Source organism: Macaca thibetana, chromosome 6 (genome assembly GCF_024542745.1).
Source record: "Macaca thibetana thibetana isolate TM-01 chromosome 6, ASM2454274v1, whole genome shotgun sequence".
NCBI lineage: Eukaryota > Metazoa > Chordata > Mammalia > Primates > Cercopithecidae > Macaca > Macaca thibetana.
Genome location: NC_065583.1, coordinates 102,496,612 through 102,516,470, shown reverse-complemented (window position 1 = coordinate 102,516,470; position 19,859 = coordinate 102,496,612). Strand labels below are relative to the sequence as shown.

At 39.1% G+C, this 19,859-nt stretch overlaps 1 protein-coding gene and 1 pseudogene across 4 annotated transcripts in view; both read right to left on the bottom strand.

The window, feature by feature from the left end:
• Window positions 1-3,407: 3,407 nt before the first annotated feature.
• Window positions 3,408-19,859, bottom strand: part of DMGDH (dimethylglycine dehydrogenase) — a 70,824-nt gene continuing 54,372 nt past the window's right edge. For all 4 annotated transcript variants that reach the window (XM_050795665.1, XM_050795662.1, XM_050795664.1 and 1 more), the window contains exons 15-16: window positions 10,737-10,871; window positions 3,408-4,099 (exon numbers count right to left, since the gene is read on the bottom strand). In XM_050795665.1, the coding sequence (XP_050651622.1) occupies window positions 3,884-4,099; window positions 10,737-10,871 (351 nt within the window). In that variant the 3' untranslated portion in view covers window positions 3,408-3,883. The remainder of the gene's footprint in view (window positions 4,100-10,736; window positions 10,872-19,859) is intronic.
• On the bottom strand, window positions 4,119-10,716 carry LOC126957619 (protein IMPACT-like; annotated as a pseudogene).

Sequence of the window (19,859 nt, the reverse complement as noted above, 5' to 3'; positions counted from 1 at the left end):
GAGGTATCTGGGTCATGGCCTTTCTCATTAATGCCTTTCTCTCAGGAATGGGTTAGCTATTTCAGGATTTCTAATGGGTTCTATAGCTAATGGGTTAGCTATAGCAGGATTTCAGTCCCCTTTTCTCTCTCACAAGCACGCCCTCTCATCTCTTCTGCTTTTCTGCAATGCTATGAAGCAAAACAAGGCCCTCACCAGATGCAATCACCAGGTCTTGAACTTCCCAGCTTCCAGAACCATAAGCTAAATAAACCTCTTTCCTTTATAAATTACCCAGATCCAGGCATTTTATTATAGCAACAGAAAACAAACTAAATACACTACGAGTAGTCTAATTCATTAATGGCAGGGGATAAAAATAGGATGATAATTTATATTTTTATGTGAAGATTCATCAGAAGAAGGATATAATTAATTTGATTTTTGGTGGCTCCGCTTTCCTGGGACTTTAGCTAAAGAATACTATTTGTATCTACTCATCTGACAAAGGGCTAATATCCAGAACCTACAAAGAACTCAAATTTATGAGAAAAAAACAAACAACCCCATCAAAAAGTGGGCAAAGGATATGAACAGACACTTCTCAAAAGAAGACATTCATACAGCCAACAGACACATGAAAAAATACTCATCATCACTCGCCATCAGAGAAATGCAAATCAAAACCACAATGAGATACCATCTCACACCAGTTAGAATGGCAATCATTAAAAAATCAGGAAACAACAGGTGCTGGAGAGGATGTGGAGAAATAGAAACACTTTTACACTGTTGGTGGGACTGTAAACTAGTTCAACCATTGTGGAAGACAGTGTGGAGATTCCTCAAGGATCTAGAACTAGAAATACCATTTGACCCAGCCATCTCATTACTGGGTATATACCCAAAGGATTATAAATCGTGCTGCTATAAAGACACATGCACACGTATGTTTATTGCAGCACTATTCACAATAGCAAAGACTTGGAATCAACCCAAATGTCCATCAGTGACAGATTGGATTAAGAAAATGTGGCACACATACACCATGGAATACTATGCAGCCATAAAAAACGATGAGTTTTTGTCTTTTATAGGCACATGGATGCGGCTGGAAACCATCATTCTCAGCAAACTATCGCAAGAACAGAAAACCAAACACCGCATGTTCTCACTCACAGGTGGGAATTGAACAATGAGATCACTTGGACACAGGAAGTGAAACGTCACACACCCGGGCCTATTGTGGGGAGGGGGGAGGGAGGAGGGATAGCATTAGGAGATATACCGAATGTAAATGACGAGTTGATGGGTGCAGCACACCAACATGGCACATGTATACATATGTAACAAACCTGCACGTTGTGCACATGTACCCTAGAACTTAAATTTAAAAAAAAAATGCTATTTGTGTAGCCAAAACTTTTTTCCTTTCACAACTGCTGTTTCCTGATAATATCAACCTTTCCTTTTGTTCAATTAAAATATGCACAACATGCTCTCAGTAAAATTCCAGAATCTCATCTGTCTGTTATTTAATGTCCCACACAGTATACTTTAAGATGTTTTTTTCTGTCATCTTTCCTTATCAGTAGAAAAGAAGAAAGACACAGATTAGTTAGGATGTTAACATTAGCAACATACCATAAATGTTTTGCTAATGTGTTGACTAGAAACTGTTTTGGCAATTCCAAAAAGTTTTCGTCACTCAGGGGAAGAAAGTGCCTATCATTCATCATCACATTCTTGAGAATGTTTTTCTGAACTGTAGACACAGACTTCTGCGCATCACCAGTGTTTTCAAGTATGCTGGCTGTTTGCTGTTCACGGCTGACACTAACCTCTCTCCGTGTATGTTCCACTTTTCAGAAGCTAGTGGTTTCAGTTAGGCCCTTTTAAGTCAAGGTTCTCACCCAAGAACTGGCCAGCAAGCCATCAGGAGCCGAGAGCTTTGGGAACTGGTCTTTTATTCTCTCTGTTTCTCTCTCAGTGTCTCCCTCCTTATCGGGAGCTCTCATTGCTCCCTTGGGCTTATGGCTTCTATTTCTATTCATCTTTTCAGCTTCAGCTTTTAGTACTAACCAGTTTTTCCTCTGATGGTTCACAATCCAAATTCCCATGGAAGAAATCTGGTTAACTCTTCTCAGCTTTCCATAGTTAAGGTGTGTTGAAGGTCGTTGTCAGCCCATGTGGCTGATACCACACCTGGTGCTGAGGCCAGGACGGACTGGCTGAGTATGAGTGGGGGTGCTGGGGTAATCTACGAAACCTAATAGCACCTAACATACAACAAAAGAGAGAATGAGGGCAACTTCTTAAGGAAATCGGGGTAGACTTCTTTTATCCTGTGCGTAGGATTTCTTTAAATTTTTCACATTCATCTGAATGGTCTATTCTTTTATTCATCAGTTTTAGTGCTATATTAACTATATGATATGAATTTAATGTTGTACTTTCATTATTGCTTCTTGATAATATAGTATGCAAAAAAGAGTCTAAACCTATTTCACAGAGGAGGAACCCAGAGATGGTATGTAACTATCCTGAGGTCATGGGGTTATGGAAGGGCAGAGAATGAGAAGCTGATATCCCAAATTCCCAGCACTAACATGAACTGGATTAAAGAACCTAGATAATATTCCCAATAATTAGGAAATTTGTTTGTTACCAAAGGAATTTCCTTCTTTTCTCATCTAAGAGGACATGCCAAAGAGAAATGAACATGTGAAGAGTTCTAATATATAACTACTGTTATAAAACATTTAAAATGTAAAATTGGCACCTTTTCAAAACTTACAAGTTAAGAAATCATTTTAAAGTTTATTCAAATGACAGAATCTTACCATGCTTCATATTCAGTTTTTTTAATACTTAAGAAAACATCTATAAATGTGTAACAAATGTATGCATGTATAAATTAATTATAAATGATAAACCACCCTTTACAAAATAAATTGATTTATTCCATCAACTACACCCAAATAATTTCAAAAAGTATATCAAAGAATTATTTCTAAATTGATTTTTTTTCTTGCTGTACATAGCACTAACTGTCAGCTCTTAAGCTTTTGTTTGACCTGCTTTGTCAAATGCTTTGTGAAATGATATTCAGAACAGCACCATGTGATGTCAACTTGCATTAATTCTTTCCCAAAGAGAGGTGTTCAGTATTCAAACTGTGTTTGTACTGGCACAATCTACTTATGTTTCAGCTTCATTTCTGAAAGTTTACAAGTACCGCTTCCTTTGGAAGACTCTGTTCTTTCTTGCAACTTCTCTTCTAAAACAACCTTTGAAAGGAGAATAATAATGTCCTATAAAGCTCCTTTCAGGGAAGTCATTAAGAAAATGATAAATATTTCAGAGAATTGAATTAAAATGTTGGCTATATGTCAATGTTAAAATTTACTATTTTCATTACAGCTATATCATGAAAAATTAAAACTATCATTTATTCATCTAAGGAAAGATTTCTCTATGAAGTAAATCCATCAACAATATTATACATGTTTTCACGTAAAAGATAATTTATTAATTTGTTTTCAGCTATCAAGAACCGAATGCATTTGTTACTAAAATTATAAAATGTCCTTTAATTCGTTTATAGTAATGATTGTATATATTAGCAAACACCTAAATGTTTTGCCGACTGGGTAATGTGGGGTAATAAAAAAAAAATTCATTTCAAATTTCTTCATTTAAAAGAAAAATGTAAATCATTTATCTATTATTCTGTCTTGCTTAGAAAACACTTAACAGAAAGGTTTCGTTAAGATTCTAAATCTAGACTTCGATGATTTTGAAATGAATTCCTGGTTTCCTCTATTCCCCTGGGAACCAATTATGATAATTTCAAGGACAGTCATTAGCAACTCCAATTCAGTTGACTGCTAAAGGTCTTTTTTCAAGTCTTGTCCTTTCCACCTTTTTTCTGAAGCCGGTTTCTGGTTGGTTCGGTCAATACCAAAGGTTCTTGTATGACGACTGCTGGGTAATTTTTGCCTAATAGTTCAACTTCCACTTGCTGTCCCACTTCACTTAGTTCCACAGGGACATATGCGAACGCCAGACTCTTCTGGATGCTGTAGCTATAGCTTCCAGATGTCGTGTTGCCAACCACCTGGAAAACAAGACCCAACAGTCCTCAGTGTCTCGGTCACAGCTCTGTGCTCCTCATCTCTGGGTGAAAAAAAACCCTGAAATACAGATTCAACTTAGAAAATGGAAGTTTTCTGAAACGCTGTCTGGGGACACAACACCAGAGACACAGGAGGAAAACTTCACATTTTGAGAAGATGAATGAAAGCTTACAAATTATGAAAAGTAACTCTCAAGGTACACATCTGTATTACTCTGAAATTTCTCATTTTTAAAACAGTAATACTTAGTTTAGGCCAGGAGTGGTGGCTCGTGCCTGTAATCCCAGCACTTGAGGACGCCAAGGCAGGCGGATCATTTTAGGTCAGGAGTTCAAGACCAGCCTGGCCAAAATGGTGAAACCTTGTCTCTACTAAAAATACAAAAATTAGCTGGGCGTGGTGGCAGGCACCTACACTCTCTGAGGCACACTCAGAAGGCTGAAGCATGAGAATTGCTTGAACCTGGGAGGCAGAGATTGCAGTGAGCTGAGATCTGGCCACTGCACTCCAGCCTGGATGACAGAGTGAGACTGTCTCCAAAAAAAAGTCTATATAACAAGTTTGATTAAAACGTAAGAAGGTTATTGGAAATCAGGTCTAAAGGAAAGAATGAAAAAGAAGGAAAAGCAGAAAATACAGAAAACTGTCGTCAAAACATTACATGGAACAAAAAGAAAAGGAAGACAACAAAAGTAAAACATGATACATAGCCCTGCTCAAAATGGCTTCTCCTGGCCACACTACATTGCACTAATCCTTAAAGTCTTACCATCTGGCTCAGTGGACTGCTTATAGCTGGAGCTCAAGACATTCACGGACGGGAATCAGCCTGGTGATCATTCAGCTGCCTCAGCAAATAGCACGCTACAGTCAACAATCTTACTATAGCACTTCTAGTATTTTAGATGCTAACACATTCATGACTTGAATTGCAGACTCCTATCTCTGTAGTCCCAGTTTTTAATTCTCTTTGAAACCCCAAATCAGAAGCTCTCCATATGATTTCTAAACTTACTGTGAAAACTGGTTGATTGAAAAAAAAAAATGTGAATACATTCATTAGTAAAAGTTTCTCTCTGGCTGATTGTTAACTGCCAAGTTATAACACATGCTTTAAAATTGCTGTTCTCCTTTAGATCATAGTTCAGTGATACAGGCAGGGATTAGGGTCAGAGAGGTTAGAGTTTCAAATCATTGCTGTTTTTTTTTTTCCTGGTGCGGAAGAAGACTACTGACTCTCCATATTTATTGCTTTATATTATAAGAATTAAACAAAGAAACAGAGACAAGAAAATCACTTTTGGAAATTTCACAATCACCAATTTGCAACAGAAATTGAGGCATAATATTTATGCTAACAAATATGTTGGAAGAATTGTCACCTCAGCCCACAACTGCAGGTGGAAACTCCTGGATTTTCACTTAATCCATTACTCAGTGATGAACATTTTTTGTTTTTTTCCCAAAGCCTTAGATGATTTTCAGGTGAATGTGTGTTGTTCTTCTCCACTAGTATGTTTCTGGCACAGTTATGTTTAAAGTGATCTGGTCCTACAGAATGCCTCCACACCAGCGTGATACCACCACCAAGATATTCCTCGCATTTAAAATCTCCATGAGATGAAGAAGATGTCCACCAGCTGCTGTTTCCCCATCACCCTCACCACCCTGGAAGAAGGTCTGTTTGTCCCCACAATATATTCTGCAGGCACAGATGCTGTGGGTGGTACTAGCTATTTTCTTATTCTCATACAAGTTGGAAAGAACCATATTCACCTGTTTGGGACAAACTAATGGAGACAAGTCTGCCTGAAAAGTACTTATTTGGTCTGTAACAGAAATGCCATGATCAATAGGAGAGAATTCTATTTCTCTTTGATTTTCACTGATATCAAAATCCAGTGCTTTTACCGAGCTTTCTGGCTGATATGCAAAAATGAGACCATCTTCACATTCAACATCTTTCTCTGCAGTTTCTTTCTTTACATCTGGGCGTGATTCTGTCATCTGAGATTTTGTATTGGAACATCTCTTATTTTCTCCACTCACAGGTAAAGAATACTTTCACCAATATTCTGTCATTTTCTCATTAAATATTTTGGGAGGAAAAGAAACATAGCCTGGATCCCAGGGACACAAAGCAGGTACTCTTTCTGAACCAAATGGGGTGGCCACGTATGTATTTCCTCAAGGTTATTCAACAAATGCACAAGTTCTTGCCCTTTAAGCCAATGAGCATTCAACTGATAGAGAGGCGGAGCTGTACCTGGGTACTCATTTGGCAGCATCACTTGCAAGCAAAGTGTCCATTTGGGGTCATCTATATCGTCACTAATTCTAACACAAAGTATTTTGGCACAGTTATCAATGACACACCATTCCTCGCCATCGATGGCTGCCATTACTTCACTTTCTTCATCCTGCCTTTGGTCACCCCTGCGTCCCCCTCAGCCATGTGGAACCTGGGAGCAGCTCTGTGGCTGCACCCAATCATTGCTTTTGTTTTTGTTTGTTTTTTGAGATGGAGTCTTGCTCTGTTGCCCCAGCTGGAGTGCAGAGGTGCAATCTTGGCTCTCTGCAACTTCCGCCTCCCGGGTTCAAGTGATTCTCCTGCCTCAGCTTCCTGAGTAGCTGGGACTACAGGTGTGCATCACCATACCCGGCTAATTTTTATATTTTTAGTAGAGATGGGGTTTCACCATGTTGGCCAGGCTGGTCTCGAACTCCTGAACTCAAGTGATCAGCCTGCCTCGGCCTCCCAAAGTGCTGGGATTACTGGCATGAGCTATCATGCCTGGCTTAATCATTGCTTTTTGAAAGACTTTCTTGGTAACCTTGGTTTCATTTCCCCACCTGTAAGAGAGAGATTTGGGTTTGGAGCCCTAGGAGAGTTAATCTGGTTTGCTTGAGCGTCTTCAGAAAACAGGAAGAGACCCGCGCTGGTCTCAGGCTGTGATCTCCTGACTCACTGGGTCAAAAGCCCACAATCACTCTTAGGAGACTACATGCACCGTTTCCTCAGCCCTTCTCATCTCCTAACATCCCAGCAGTGATTTGTCTTGCAGCCATTCTGCATTAGTAAACTGAAAAAAGAGAGTCCTTACTTACGAGTGCTGTTTTTAAAGTTTGCTTTGCTTTCTGCTAGAATTTACTTTCAATTCTACTTGAATTTCTCTCTAATCCAGGGGTTAGAAGCCCAGGGTATTTCAGAAGTCTGGCCTTTCCTTGTACCCTATTACTAAATCTCCAGGGAAATGTTTTCCCTTGCATAAATTTCAAACAGTTTTGCCTAAAATCTTCCAGGTTCAGTTAGATCCATTCCATCTTTTAGTTCAGTGAACTGTGAGAACAATTGGTCCCCACCCTCTGCCTGGTAAATTCTCATTCTTTGTTAAAACAAACATTGACCTTCTTTTTACCAATGTGAATAATTCTCATCTATTTTTAGCCTTTTCTCATTTCTCTCTCAAATTATGAGAAGTCTCTATCTGACTTCCAGAAGGTAACATGGCAAATGGCCTTTGAAGGAAGTTAACATAATTTTGTTTGATGTTCTATTGTGTTTTTCTTTGTCCTTGTGTGTTGTAGTTTACAAATAATAATTTTAAAAACCTTCTAAGCTCTCCAAACCCTCCACAAACCTCTATTTCAAAGCATCTTTTATAACTGAGTCACCCAATATAAAGAAAGCCTTTCTCATGACCATCTTTATGCCTTGATTTTAAAAAAATTAAACCTCATTTAAGGTTAGAATCCCTTTCTCCAGCACTGCCCTGCTCCCAGTTGGACTTGACCTTTCCCCAAGGCACTAAAGACCATCTGACATGCAATATACTTTATTTATTTTGTCCACTGTCCATCTCTCCCTCCTCTGGAATGTAAACTCCATGAGGTCAGAGATTCTTGTGTTTTGTTCACTGCTGTATCCCCAGTGCCTAGAATATCACTGGCATATGGTAGACACTAAAAAAAAAAAAAAAAGAAAAGGCAATAAACAAATACATTTGTACCCTATCTCTAGCACTGAAAATGCTTGCAAGAATAAAATACTAAAAGCAACACAAGTCAAGACAAAGTCTGAAAATAAAAAGCAAAAATTATTTCAAAGCAGTCCAGAGTAAAGACGATCCAAGAAGGGCCTCTGAAAAAGGATCAAAAAAGAAGACCATCTGCATGTTAAAATGATGACCTTACTAAGCATCAAAGAGCAGGCAAACTCATATTAGGAAATCCAAGAGCTAGAATCCTATAATTGGATTAGCAGTTTTATAAGCAGATGGCAAGGAAAGGTGAACAATATAGCATGTAAATGCAGTATATGCATAGGCAGATGAAAAAACTTTAGATTGGAGCTTGGGTTTTCAGGGTTTTAAAACTAATTTTGGTATCATCATATTTAAGGTGGCTAAAAATCAGTTGACTGTGGATGACGTGGGAATACAGAAAAATATAGCATAATATCTCTTTCATTCCATGCTGAGTAAAACAGAAGGTTGGTGGAAGGGTAAGTGTAGACTGTACTAAGAAGTACTGAGAAAACTGACTGGGAATAGAGTGAAAAATAAACAACAAAGGAAAGATGAGGTGGGAGGAAATGTAATGACAAGAAGACATTATCTCATCCAATGGCTTCATTTTACAGATGAGAAAACTGAGGCCCAGAGATCAGCTCAAGAACAGGTCAAATAGCTAATGAATGGCAGAGCTGGTTATAAGTAGAAATCACGTGAATTGTGGGCAAATATGAAATAGGGAAGAATATATATTAAGAAAAGAGGGCTGAACCAGAGATACAGAACAGAAAGAGAACGAAGAGACAGGGAGAAAGGTAGGAACAGTTCAAACAGAAGAGCAAACTCAGCCCAATTTAAGAAGGAAGTAGAGGTTGGCCCATCCAGGCTTACAGACAGGTGAAAGCACTTGAGATCTGAGAAAAGTCAGTTGGCTTCACAGACTCTAATAACATCCACCTGATACTCAGATGCACAAGAATGTGGGTATAGAATTAAATTCTTAAGGCCGGGAGCAGTGGCTCATGCCTGTAATCCCAGTACTTTGGGAGACCAAGGTGGATGTATGACCTGGCTGGTGATCAAGACCAGCCTGGCCAACATGGAGAAACCCCATCTCTACTAAAAATACAAAAATTAGCCAAGCATGGTGGCATGCACCTGTAATCCCAGCTACTTGGGAGGCTGAGGCAGGAGAATCACTTGAACCCAGGAAGCGGAGGTTGCAGTGAAACAAGATCATGCCGCTGCACTTCAGCCTGGGCAACAGAGTAAGGCTCTGTCTCAAAATAAATAAACAAATTAATTAATTAATTAAATTCTTAAGAAACTACAGGGGGACATCAGCAGAGACAGAAAAGAGATCAAATTGATCTCTTTTATGTCTTAGAAGAAAGGACCAGAAATTCAAAGCTGGAAACTAGACCTGAGTGGGAGATTGGTTCTATCAATCACTAGCCATGTAACCTCAAACAAGTTACTTCTGAGCCCCTCAAAGCCTCATCTTTAAAATGGAAATGATCATACATATCTGACAGGCGTGGTGTAAAGTTAAATGGGAGAGAACATGAAAAATACCTGGTATACAGTAAGAACTCAGTAGTTGTTAGTTCTTTGTTAAATTGACCCATGCTTTAGCCCCAAAGGCTGTGATTTGACACCACTGGCTTTCTCCACTTCTAGCACTCTTTGTGTTACTGATGAGATAGAGAAAATGGAAACAAATATCAAGTAGGCTGCAGTGAATAAGAAAAAAACCCAGGCACAGAAGCTCTGAGTCTTGGGTAATGACAAAGCTGACCCTGTTCATTGTGGAACAGTTGTTTAGATGAGCTTTGAAGGCTCTATTCCCTCCCTGTGGTCTAAGCTGGGTGTCCCACACGTGCCTGCTAACACCAGGAAAAACACATCCACATTCAGTTTCAACAAAATTGGGTTTTACAAATAGTAATAAAAAAATGGAGAAAGTAACTGAATGCAGAAAGCTTGGGAGAAAAAATGGAGAAAACAAAGTCCCATTGATACGTTATCTGACTTACCCTGGTTTTACTGAATACAAATAGAAAGAATGAAAAGTAACATTCCAAAATGAGAAGGTGATTTTACTCTTCCTGAAGAACCAAATGGCTTCCACACTTTGCTTTACTTTCTAAGGTTCTACTCTCTATTGTCATAGATGTTTTCGTTTGGATTTTTTCCCTGTTAATATGCTAATTGCCTCCTTCTGAAAGATCCATAAAAAGTTAAATCAGAATGCCAAATTTTTTATAAAATCCATCTTTTGCATTTACAGACATGGATGTGATGAGCAAATAGATCATTTACCCTCTAAATCATACCCTCCTCATTGTCCAATGTATTTCAAGTCCTTGGGTTTGTTTTCTTTAAACAGAATATATAGAATTTTATGTTTTCAAAAATGAGCAACATTTCATTTTCCTTTCAGTTAATTGCGTTCTGTCTGTTGAATGTCAGCTCAGAAATCAAAAGTGTGTCATCCCTCCAATAAATAATTAATAGCAAAAGGGTTTAAGAGAAAATAGGAACAAGGGGGGTTTCTGTTGCAGAAGATGCCACAGCCCCTGGCAGTGAGGTCCTCAGCACTCACCTTGCCATTGTACCAGATGCTTTCATTTCCCTCTGGATCAACATCATCCGTTGCCAAGGTGAGGCAGACCAGTCTTCGTTTCAGCCCCTTGGCTTTAATCTGTTTCAGTGCTTGCTTTCCTATGAAGTCTGCTGGCTGCAGGAATCCAAGATAATGATGATGAATGAATGCTCAGACACTGTGACAAGGTTAGAGATGCAAGCATTTAAATTTGTCTTTGCTATTTTCTCGCCAATTACACATTAAATAAAAATACAGATTGGATCAAATGTCTAGACAAATATTTCTTAGTCCTCAAATGACAGTATCAGCCACCTATTCCTTCAGAATATGTTAGACTTAAGGGTAATAACTTGTGATGACAATTTACCAGAACCACCTAGGTGGAAAAACATAAGGCATGTTGCAATGGTGGATTATGAAAGTGACCCTTGTGTCTAATGGGTCTGGACAGTGGTACGGGCTGTCAGTAAGCAATATGCAACTCAATTTCTACCTATAGAAAGTCTTTTTCAAGAAGAAAATTCACTTTTTTGAAACATGATGCTAAAACAACCCCAAATGTGGTATTTTCTTTTTTCTTCTTCAGAATAATGTCTCTGGAATGTATTTACCTATTGGGTTGCATTCATTAGTTCATTCTCAAAACATTTATTGAGTCCCTACTATGTGTGAGGCATAGTGCTAGGCCCTGTGTGGGTAAAAAATGAGTTAGACACAGACATTTTTATCCAAGAGTTTATTCTCTAACACTGTGCTTTTCAACCTTTTTTTTTTTTTTTTACTTCTTCCTTGCAACACATGACAGATGACATTCCTATTCCTAATACATTCCCATGGACACACTCAGGGTCATTCCCAGTGCAATCAATATAAGGGAATGAGAGCGACATTGTTATAGGGATAACCTTGAATTCATTCTTATGTATTAAAAAAAAAGTAGGAATCAGGCAAACTGGAAGACTTCACACTTATTGGTAATACACCTTAATACAGCTTACCTGTGAGTAGGACGCACAAGTGAGCAACGACTCGTCAGCAGAGACACTTAGCTAATAAGGGAGATAGAATTCGACTCAACCAAATGCCAGGAGACACATGATAAGTGTGATAAACTAGTCAGAGGTGAAGAGAGAGCACTGAGAGCGAGCGCCCTGGAGGGAGGGCTGACATCCGTGGGAGGTTAGTGTGAGACTTCTGCATACTCTGCCTAGACAAGCATCTCTTATGTGAGGGAAAGGAAATTTGTGATATATAAATCATGTCTACAGTGAATGAGATTTAATCAGAGATCACAATGTGGAAAACAAGATTCTCAAAACAGTTGCCACAGACAGACTACTCTCTGAAAGCAAAGAAAGGAAACAACCAAAAACTTCAATTTCCTCATTGGCAATAAGAAAGAATATTTCATGCCTAAGATGTCCTCCACCACTAGCATTTAGGACTTACACAGTTCTTTCTGCACTTGAAACATTTAGGACTGAGTGTAATAAATCCCCTTAACCTCCAGAGAAGCAGCAGCAGGGGTCCTCACACACCCTCACTGAGACCCCCCTCCCAGTCTATTCCTTTCCCAGTTTAGAGCCTCTAGGATGAATCCACAATGAAATATGATTTCTGTGGATAATCCAACTTTAAATTGCTGACCTACACAGGAAGTTAGAGAAAGCTTCCATTAGCTGAGGTTAAAATAATGTGCAAAATGAACATCCAATTCTCTCTCCTTCCCCAGGGTGATACAAACGGTGAGAACCAACTATAAAGCTTTATTATGAAGCCAGATCATGAAAATTTAAAGAAGATTGGAACTGGTGTTATTTAATATAGGGCAAATGGGGGCGGGGAGTCACAGGAAGAGCTTGATTCATTTGAATTCATATATAGGATAAATTCATGATAACAAGTCATAACAAACCAAAGTTCACTATAGTTAAAACATGCAGAGTTGGTCCTTGAACGATACCACTTTAAGCTGCAGAGGTCCACTTATATGTGGATTTTTTTTCAACTGAACACAAATAGAAAATACAGTATTCGTGGGTTTTGAAACTCATGCATATGGAGGGAATGACTTTTTGTATATATGGGTTGGTGGTTCTTGAGAAAACCCAGATTTTGGTATATGTGGGGGTTCTGGAACCAATCCCCCACATACACAGAGGGATGACTGTATATCTAAGAAAGAATTCTATAACAGCAACAGTTCTTCGTTTTGTTTTGTTTTTTGCTATCTTTTAAAAAGGAGACTTGCAATCATAGAATAATGATGACAAAGGGTGCTTTTTAGAGTTCTTGTCTACATTGGAATCACTAACTATACTGAAAAAGTTTTATGCCTTATTGTGTGGAGAAGCACTTCAACAAGAGTCAGTGACCAAACGTGTTATACGGTGTGATTTATGGAATGCCAGCAGATCTGAAATTATTTCCTCACCTACTGTCATAGAATCTGAATCTTTACCATTAGAGATACATTTACAGCTTGAAGGTCTTAATCTTCCTGAGTCTCCTATTCAATAATTTTCTTTCAATTATTTATTCAACTGTTCTTAAGCCCCTGATGAATATTAGATACTGTGTTATGCAGCGGGTATTCAGAGCTTCAGAGAACATGATCTTGGGCCCAGTCCTGAAATTATTACGTCTCCTCAATGTATTAACAGGAAACAATGTTTAACAGGAAAATGTTTTTCCTCAATGTTTTAACAGAAAAAAAGAACAATTTGAGATTATTGGAAACATAGCAGAACATGACACATAATAGCATATCAATTAGCAATAAAAATTTTGAAATATGAGTCATGGTTGGTTCTGTGTGTTCTAGGGTGTAAAAATCACAAAAGTTTTATAAATCTAAAACAAAGGATATCTAATATGTGGAGGCAGAAATGCAAACAAATAGAAGCCTCAATAGAGGTATGGACAGTGGGGGCCCAAGGAAGAAAATGACCCAGTTCCGCCTGGGATGGGAGAGTGGGGATCGGGGCAGCATTCTTTGAGCTGAGTTTTGAAAGATGAATAGGTTTCATAACAACTACTGTCTGTACAGCCTTTCCCAAAAGTGTCTGTATTTACATTATAATTTGATCTACACAGAAACACCCCACAGATGCTGGGTTTGGAGTCTAAGAGCAGCGCGTTAACTCAGTCAAAGACAGGCAATCAACAAACTGGTTAAGAACCAAGATCTCAGGCAGCCTAGCCCTGTTCGTTTTGCCTACTCTGAACAGCCTTAACGGAGCCACTTAAATCAATATCTGCTACACCTGAGGGGATGTGGTGGCCGCTGGCCATGACCAGCTGGGGGTGCTGGCTGAGAGCTATTGGGGCAGAGCTAGGCGAGGGATGAGATGTGCTGGAAGGGGAGACTAACTCTACCTTTGTCAAATTCACATTTTACCAAAGGCTGAGAAGGAACATCAGGTATTAGCTAACCATGAGGGAAATAGGAAAGGTTGGGGGTGAGTGGGCGAAAACTTTCTCTAGAAAAAAAATTAGAGTAGTAAATTCAGTTTAAAAAATAATAAAATATTAATAAGTAACATTTACAATTTCTTATGCCCTTGCTATGTGTCACATACTAAAATGATGGCTTCACATTCACAAGCTCATTTAATCCTCATGACAACCCTTTAAGATGGATATTTTAATCCCCAGTTTATGAAAGACTAAACTGAGGCTTAGTTACATGACAAGATAAACCTGCACCTTTAGATTTTATCCATATTTTTTAAAATGCCTGTACCTGGAGTCTATCATTAGAAAACACAGATGATATAAATACTGTAAATAAAGAATGTTTCTTTTAAATTTCTTTTAGGTGACCAGAACCTATTTTGAATGACATTTATTACAAAATAATATTTGTGTACTATGTAAAAGTATCTGAAAACATTCTGAATGTTAAGACTAATGCAATTTGATATCTGCATTTGTATATCCCTAAATTAGGAATAGGGTCTTTTCAGTAATTTCATCCTCAGACATGAAATAAAACATAGTCTAACAAAAAGAACAACAAAAATCTCACTGAAAGTAAGGAACACTTATTTTCTTTTTTGTTTTTCTTTTTCTTTTTTTTTTTTTTTTGAGATGGAATCTCTCTCTATCACCCAGTGGTGATACTTGCAGTAGTTACAATCTTGGCTCACTGCAACCTCCATCTCCTGGGTTCAAGCAACTCTCCTGCCTTGGCCTCCTGAGTAGCTGGGACCAGGCACACACCACTATGCCTTGCTAATTTTTGTATTTTGGGTAAAGATGGGGTTTTGCCATGTTGGCCAGGCTGGTCTTAAATTCCTGACCTCAGATAATCTGCTTACCTCAACCTCCCAAAGTGCTGGGATTACAGGTGTGAGCCACCTCACCCAGCTGGAACACTTTCAATAAGTGCTATAAGTACAGGCAGGAGGCTGCACCTGCCCATTGGCACAATCCCCCTGTCTCAAACCAACAAGGCTCCTGACTTAGGAAGATTTTAAGTTAAGTGATAGCATTTCATTTTCATTTTACTTGGCTTTGCTCCCAAGATTATATATTTTACTGTACTATATAATTATTAATTATAAATGAGATGAAAATGTGTCTGAAGGTTAATGCTGTAATTAAAATTGGTGCTTTTAGGATGACCCAAGAACAGAAATATATTTCTTTAATAAGTCATTGCCAAATTAACTATATAAATAGCTATTAATATCTTTGAAAAATGTATAAATTTCTGGAGCACTGAGACTATAGCCTAAAAATAGTCCTGGCTTGTGTTTTTAAAATTTATTAATTTTAAATAGCAATATGAGTCATTAAAACAGCCACCTGTAATACATACTAAATATAATATCTACCTATATAAAAACATTAAGTAGATTTTAAGTGAAATATAATTACTCATCTCTCATTAGCTCTATTATAAGAACCATATTACCTAAAAGCACATGTAAATGAAAGAAAATCAGTATATTTTTGGTCATGATTCTTAGGGCAATGGAGAGCTCTCAGATATGTAGTTAAAGTCAAATTTGACAGCAGCATGGTAGGCAGGGTCTGATATGGAGAGTCAGGGTAGTGGGCTATAAGACACTGGGGAGAGATTATGAAAATACAGTCTTGGACCTTTTCTTTTCCATCTATATGAAGCCAAAAACCCATCAGAAAATCCAAAGAAGTCATCAATTGTTTTATTGATTTTGTATCCATCAAAATCTACTCATCTTTCAAAACTCAATTCAAGCAACTTCTCTATACAATTGGTGATGATGGAATGCTGTCCCCAGCCCTACTCTGCCACCCCAGGGAAAATTTGGTCATATTCTTCCTTGGGCTCCCACTGTCCATACCTCTATCATAGCTTCTGTTGTTTGAATTTCTGCCTCCACATGTTATTCTTTGTTTTAAATTTATAAAACTTTTATGATTTTTACACCTTCATAGAAAGTTCTAGAGACATAAGGGAATCAGTGTAACATCCTCTGTCCCAGTAAAGCTTCCTTCAAAATTAGGCACAGCACTGTGGAATCAGTCTCCTGTGTCTTATAGGCGTGGAAGGGCTGCAGAGACTCTGGTCATCAGCTACTGTAAGTGGCAGAGTGAAGATGGAAATCCAGATGACAGGCTGCGCCACTATCCCTCAATACTTTCCTGAAAAGCTTCTCATTTAGAATGGGTTTTGGATCATCATTTAAAGTAATCCAGGTGGGAATCCTGTTCCGAAGCCTGTGGCCATCACTCACCTACAGTCTATGTCAATCTGAACTTTCTTTACTCAGTTGTGCAGTACCCTGTGCACCTGTGCCACTGTATATGCCTCAGGAAACTTACAATAAAGCCATAAACTGGATTCATTCATTTGGGGGAATGAATTCATTTAACATCCCCAACCCCCATAATAGACAAATTACAGCATTATTCATTTCATATTTACAGAATTAGAATCACAGGAGTCTTAAAGCAAGCAGAAAACTTAGTCCAAACTCATTTTCCATATGAGAAAACTAAAGCCCTACAAAATTATGGGTCTTGCCAGCAGTGACAAAGTGAGTTAGCACCAAACCTCAAACCCAGGCTTCTCGACTCTTGGTTCCTTTTCCACTATTCAGAACTTCTTAACAATCCACATAAGTTCACAGTAACCACAATTTCAACATCTCCTTGATAGCAAAACATTAAATTATTAGTTTAGCAACTAAAGTTGGTTATTATTGGCTGAAAAGTGAATATTCCCTGTATCAGTCTGCTCTTGCATTGCTATAAAGAAATACCTGAGACTGGGTAATATATAAAGAAAAGATATTTAATTGGCTCATAGTTCTGCAGGCTATACAGGAAGCGTGATGCTGGCATCTGCTTGGCTTCTGGGGAGGCCAAGCAAAGTTAGAATCATGGTGGAAGGCAAGGGGGGAGCAGTACTTCACATGGCCGGAGAAGGAGCAAGAGATAGAGTGCAGAAAGATGTTACTCACTTTTATGTGACCAGATCTCATGAGAACCCAGTATTGTGAGGACAGTACCAAGGGGGATTGTGCTAAACCAGTCATGAGAAATTTTCCCCCATGATCCAATCACCTCTCATCAGGCCCCACCTCCAACATTGGGGATTACAATTCAACATGAGATTTGGTGGGGAAACAGATACAAACCATATCATTACACCTCTAACCCCAAAATCTCACATCCTTCTCATGTTGCAAACTATAATCATGCCTTCCCAGAGTTCCCCAAAGTCTTAGCTCATTTCAGCATTAACTCAAAAGTCCGAAGCCCAAAGTCTCATCTGAGACAAGGCTAGCCCCTTCTGCCTATAAGCCTGTAAAATAAAAAACAAGTTAGTTACCTCTAATACACAATGGGGATACAAGCACTGGGTTAACATTCCCATTCCAAAAAGGAAACATCGGCCAAAAGAAAGGAGCTATAAGCCCCACAGAAGTTGGAAACCCACCAAGGTAGTCATTAAATCTTAAGGCTCCAAAATAATCTCCTTTTACTCTATATCGTACACCCAGGGCACACTGGTGTGCCCAAAAGCTTTGGGCAGTTATGCTTCTGTGGCTTTGAAGGGTTCAGCCCCCGCAGCTGCTCTCATGGGCTGGTATTGAATGTCTGCAGCTTTGGCAGGCTGAGGGTGCAAGCTGCTGGTGGATCTACCATTCTAGGGTCTAGATGATGGTGGCTCTCTTCTCACAGCTCCACTAGGCAGTGCCCAAGTGGGGACTGTATGTGGGGGCTCCAACCCCACATTTCCCCTCCTCACTGTCTTAGGTAGACATTCTCCATGAGGGCTCCACCCTTGCAGCAGGCTTCTACTTGGACATCCAGGCATTTCCATACATCCTCTGAAATTTAGGTGGAGGCTCCCAAGCCTCAATTCATGCACTCTGTGCACCCACAGGCTTAATATCATGTGGAAGCTGCCAAGGCTTATGGCTTGCACCCTCTGGAGCAGCAACCCAAGCTTTACTAGGGCCCATTTGAGTCACAGCTAGAGCTGGAGCAGCTGGGATGCAGGGAGCAGTGTCCCAATGCCATGCAGGGGAGTGGGGCCCTTGGCCTGGCCCACAAAACATTCATTCCTCCTAGGCCTCTGGGCCTGTGATGATAGGGGTTGCTGTGAAGGTCTCTGAAATGCCTTTGAGACCTTTTTCCCCAGTGTTTTGGTTATCAGCACTTGGCTCCTTTTTACTTATGCAAATGTCTGCAGCCTGCTTGAATCACTCCCCACAAAATGGGCTTTTCTTTTCTACCACATGGTAGAAAAGGTTGCACATTTTCCAAACTTTTACACTCTGCTTCCCCTTTAAATATAAGTTCCAACTTCAGATCATTTCTTTGTTCACACACATGAGCACTGGCTGTCAGAAGTAGCCAGGCCACATCTTGAACGCTTTGCTGCTTAGAAATTTATTCCACTAGATACTCTAAATCATCATTCTCAGTTTCTAAGATCCACAGATTCCCTAGGGCAGGAGCACAATGCAGCCATGTTCTTTGCTAAGGCATAACAAAAGTGACCTTTATTCCCATTCCCAATAATTCTTCATTTCTATCTGAGACCTCCTTAGGTTGGCCATCTCTGTCCATATCACTATCAGCATTTAGGTCACAACAATTCAACACATCTCTAGGGAATTTCAAACCTTCCCTAATCTTCCTATCTTCTTCTGAGCCCTCCACACCCTTCTAACCTCTGCCCATTACCCAGCTCCAAAGCTGCTTCCACATTTTCAGATATCTTTATAGCAATATTCCACTCCTCTGTACCATTTTTCTGTATTAGTTTGTTCTCTCACTGCTATAAAGAAATGCCTGAGACTGGGTAATTTATAAAGAAAATAGATTTAATTGGCTCACAGTTCTGTAGACTGTACAGGAAGCATGATGTGGGCATCTGCTTGGCTTCTGGGGAGGTCTCAGGGAACTTACAATCATGGTGGAAGGCAAAGGGGTAGCTGGCATGTCTTACATGGCAGGAGCAGGAGCAAGAGACAGGAGGGAGGTGCTACATACTTTCAAACAACTAGATCTCATGAGAACTCACTCACTTTTGTGAGGACAGTACCAAGGGGGATGGTGCTAAATCATTCATTAGAAACCACCCCCATGATCCAATCACTTCCCACCAGGCTCCACCTCCAACAATGGGGATTACAATTTGACATGAGATTTGGTGCAGACACAGATCCAAATCATATCACTCCCATATACAGGTAGTTTTCATTCTCTGCCCTTAGCAATTTAAAAGAAGCACTCATATAGCATTTTTCTAACCAAAATTACTGACCAGTTAAAGTTCCTTCTCAAAAGTCTTTAATATTACTAGAATAGGAACCCTATTCAAATAGAAACCTGGGAAAATAACTAAAATATAGTTCCTAAGCCAGCAAGTAATCAGGCTAATTAGCATTCAAATCAAACTAGATTTTCAAAATTAAAGCCCCCATTACATGTCTTTAATATTAAATCTTACTAGATTAGATGTTAAAGAGAACACTTATTTTTCAGTTTTATAATGTAATGATTAAAAAGAAAACTGTGAAATGAATCTGTGGCTTTATCAGATTTATGTTTAACTGCTTTGGCCAACAACTACAATATAGAGTTTTCATAATAGATTTCATCTCTCTAGAG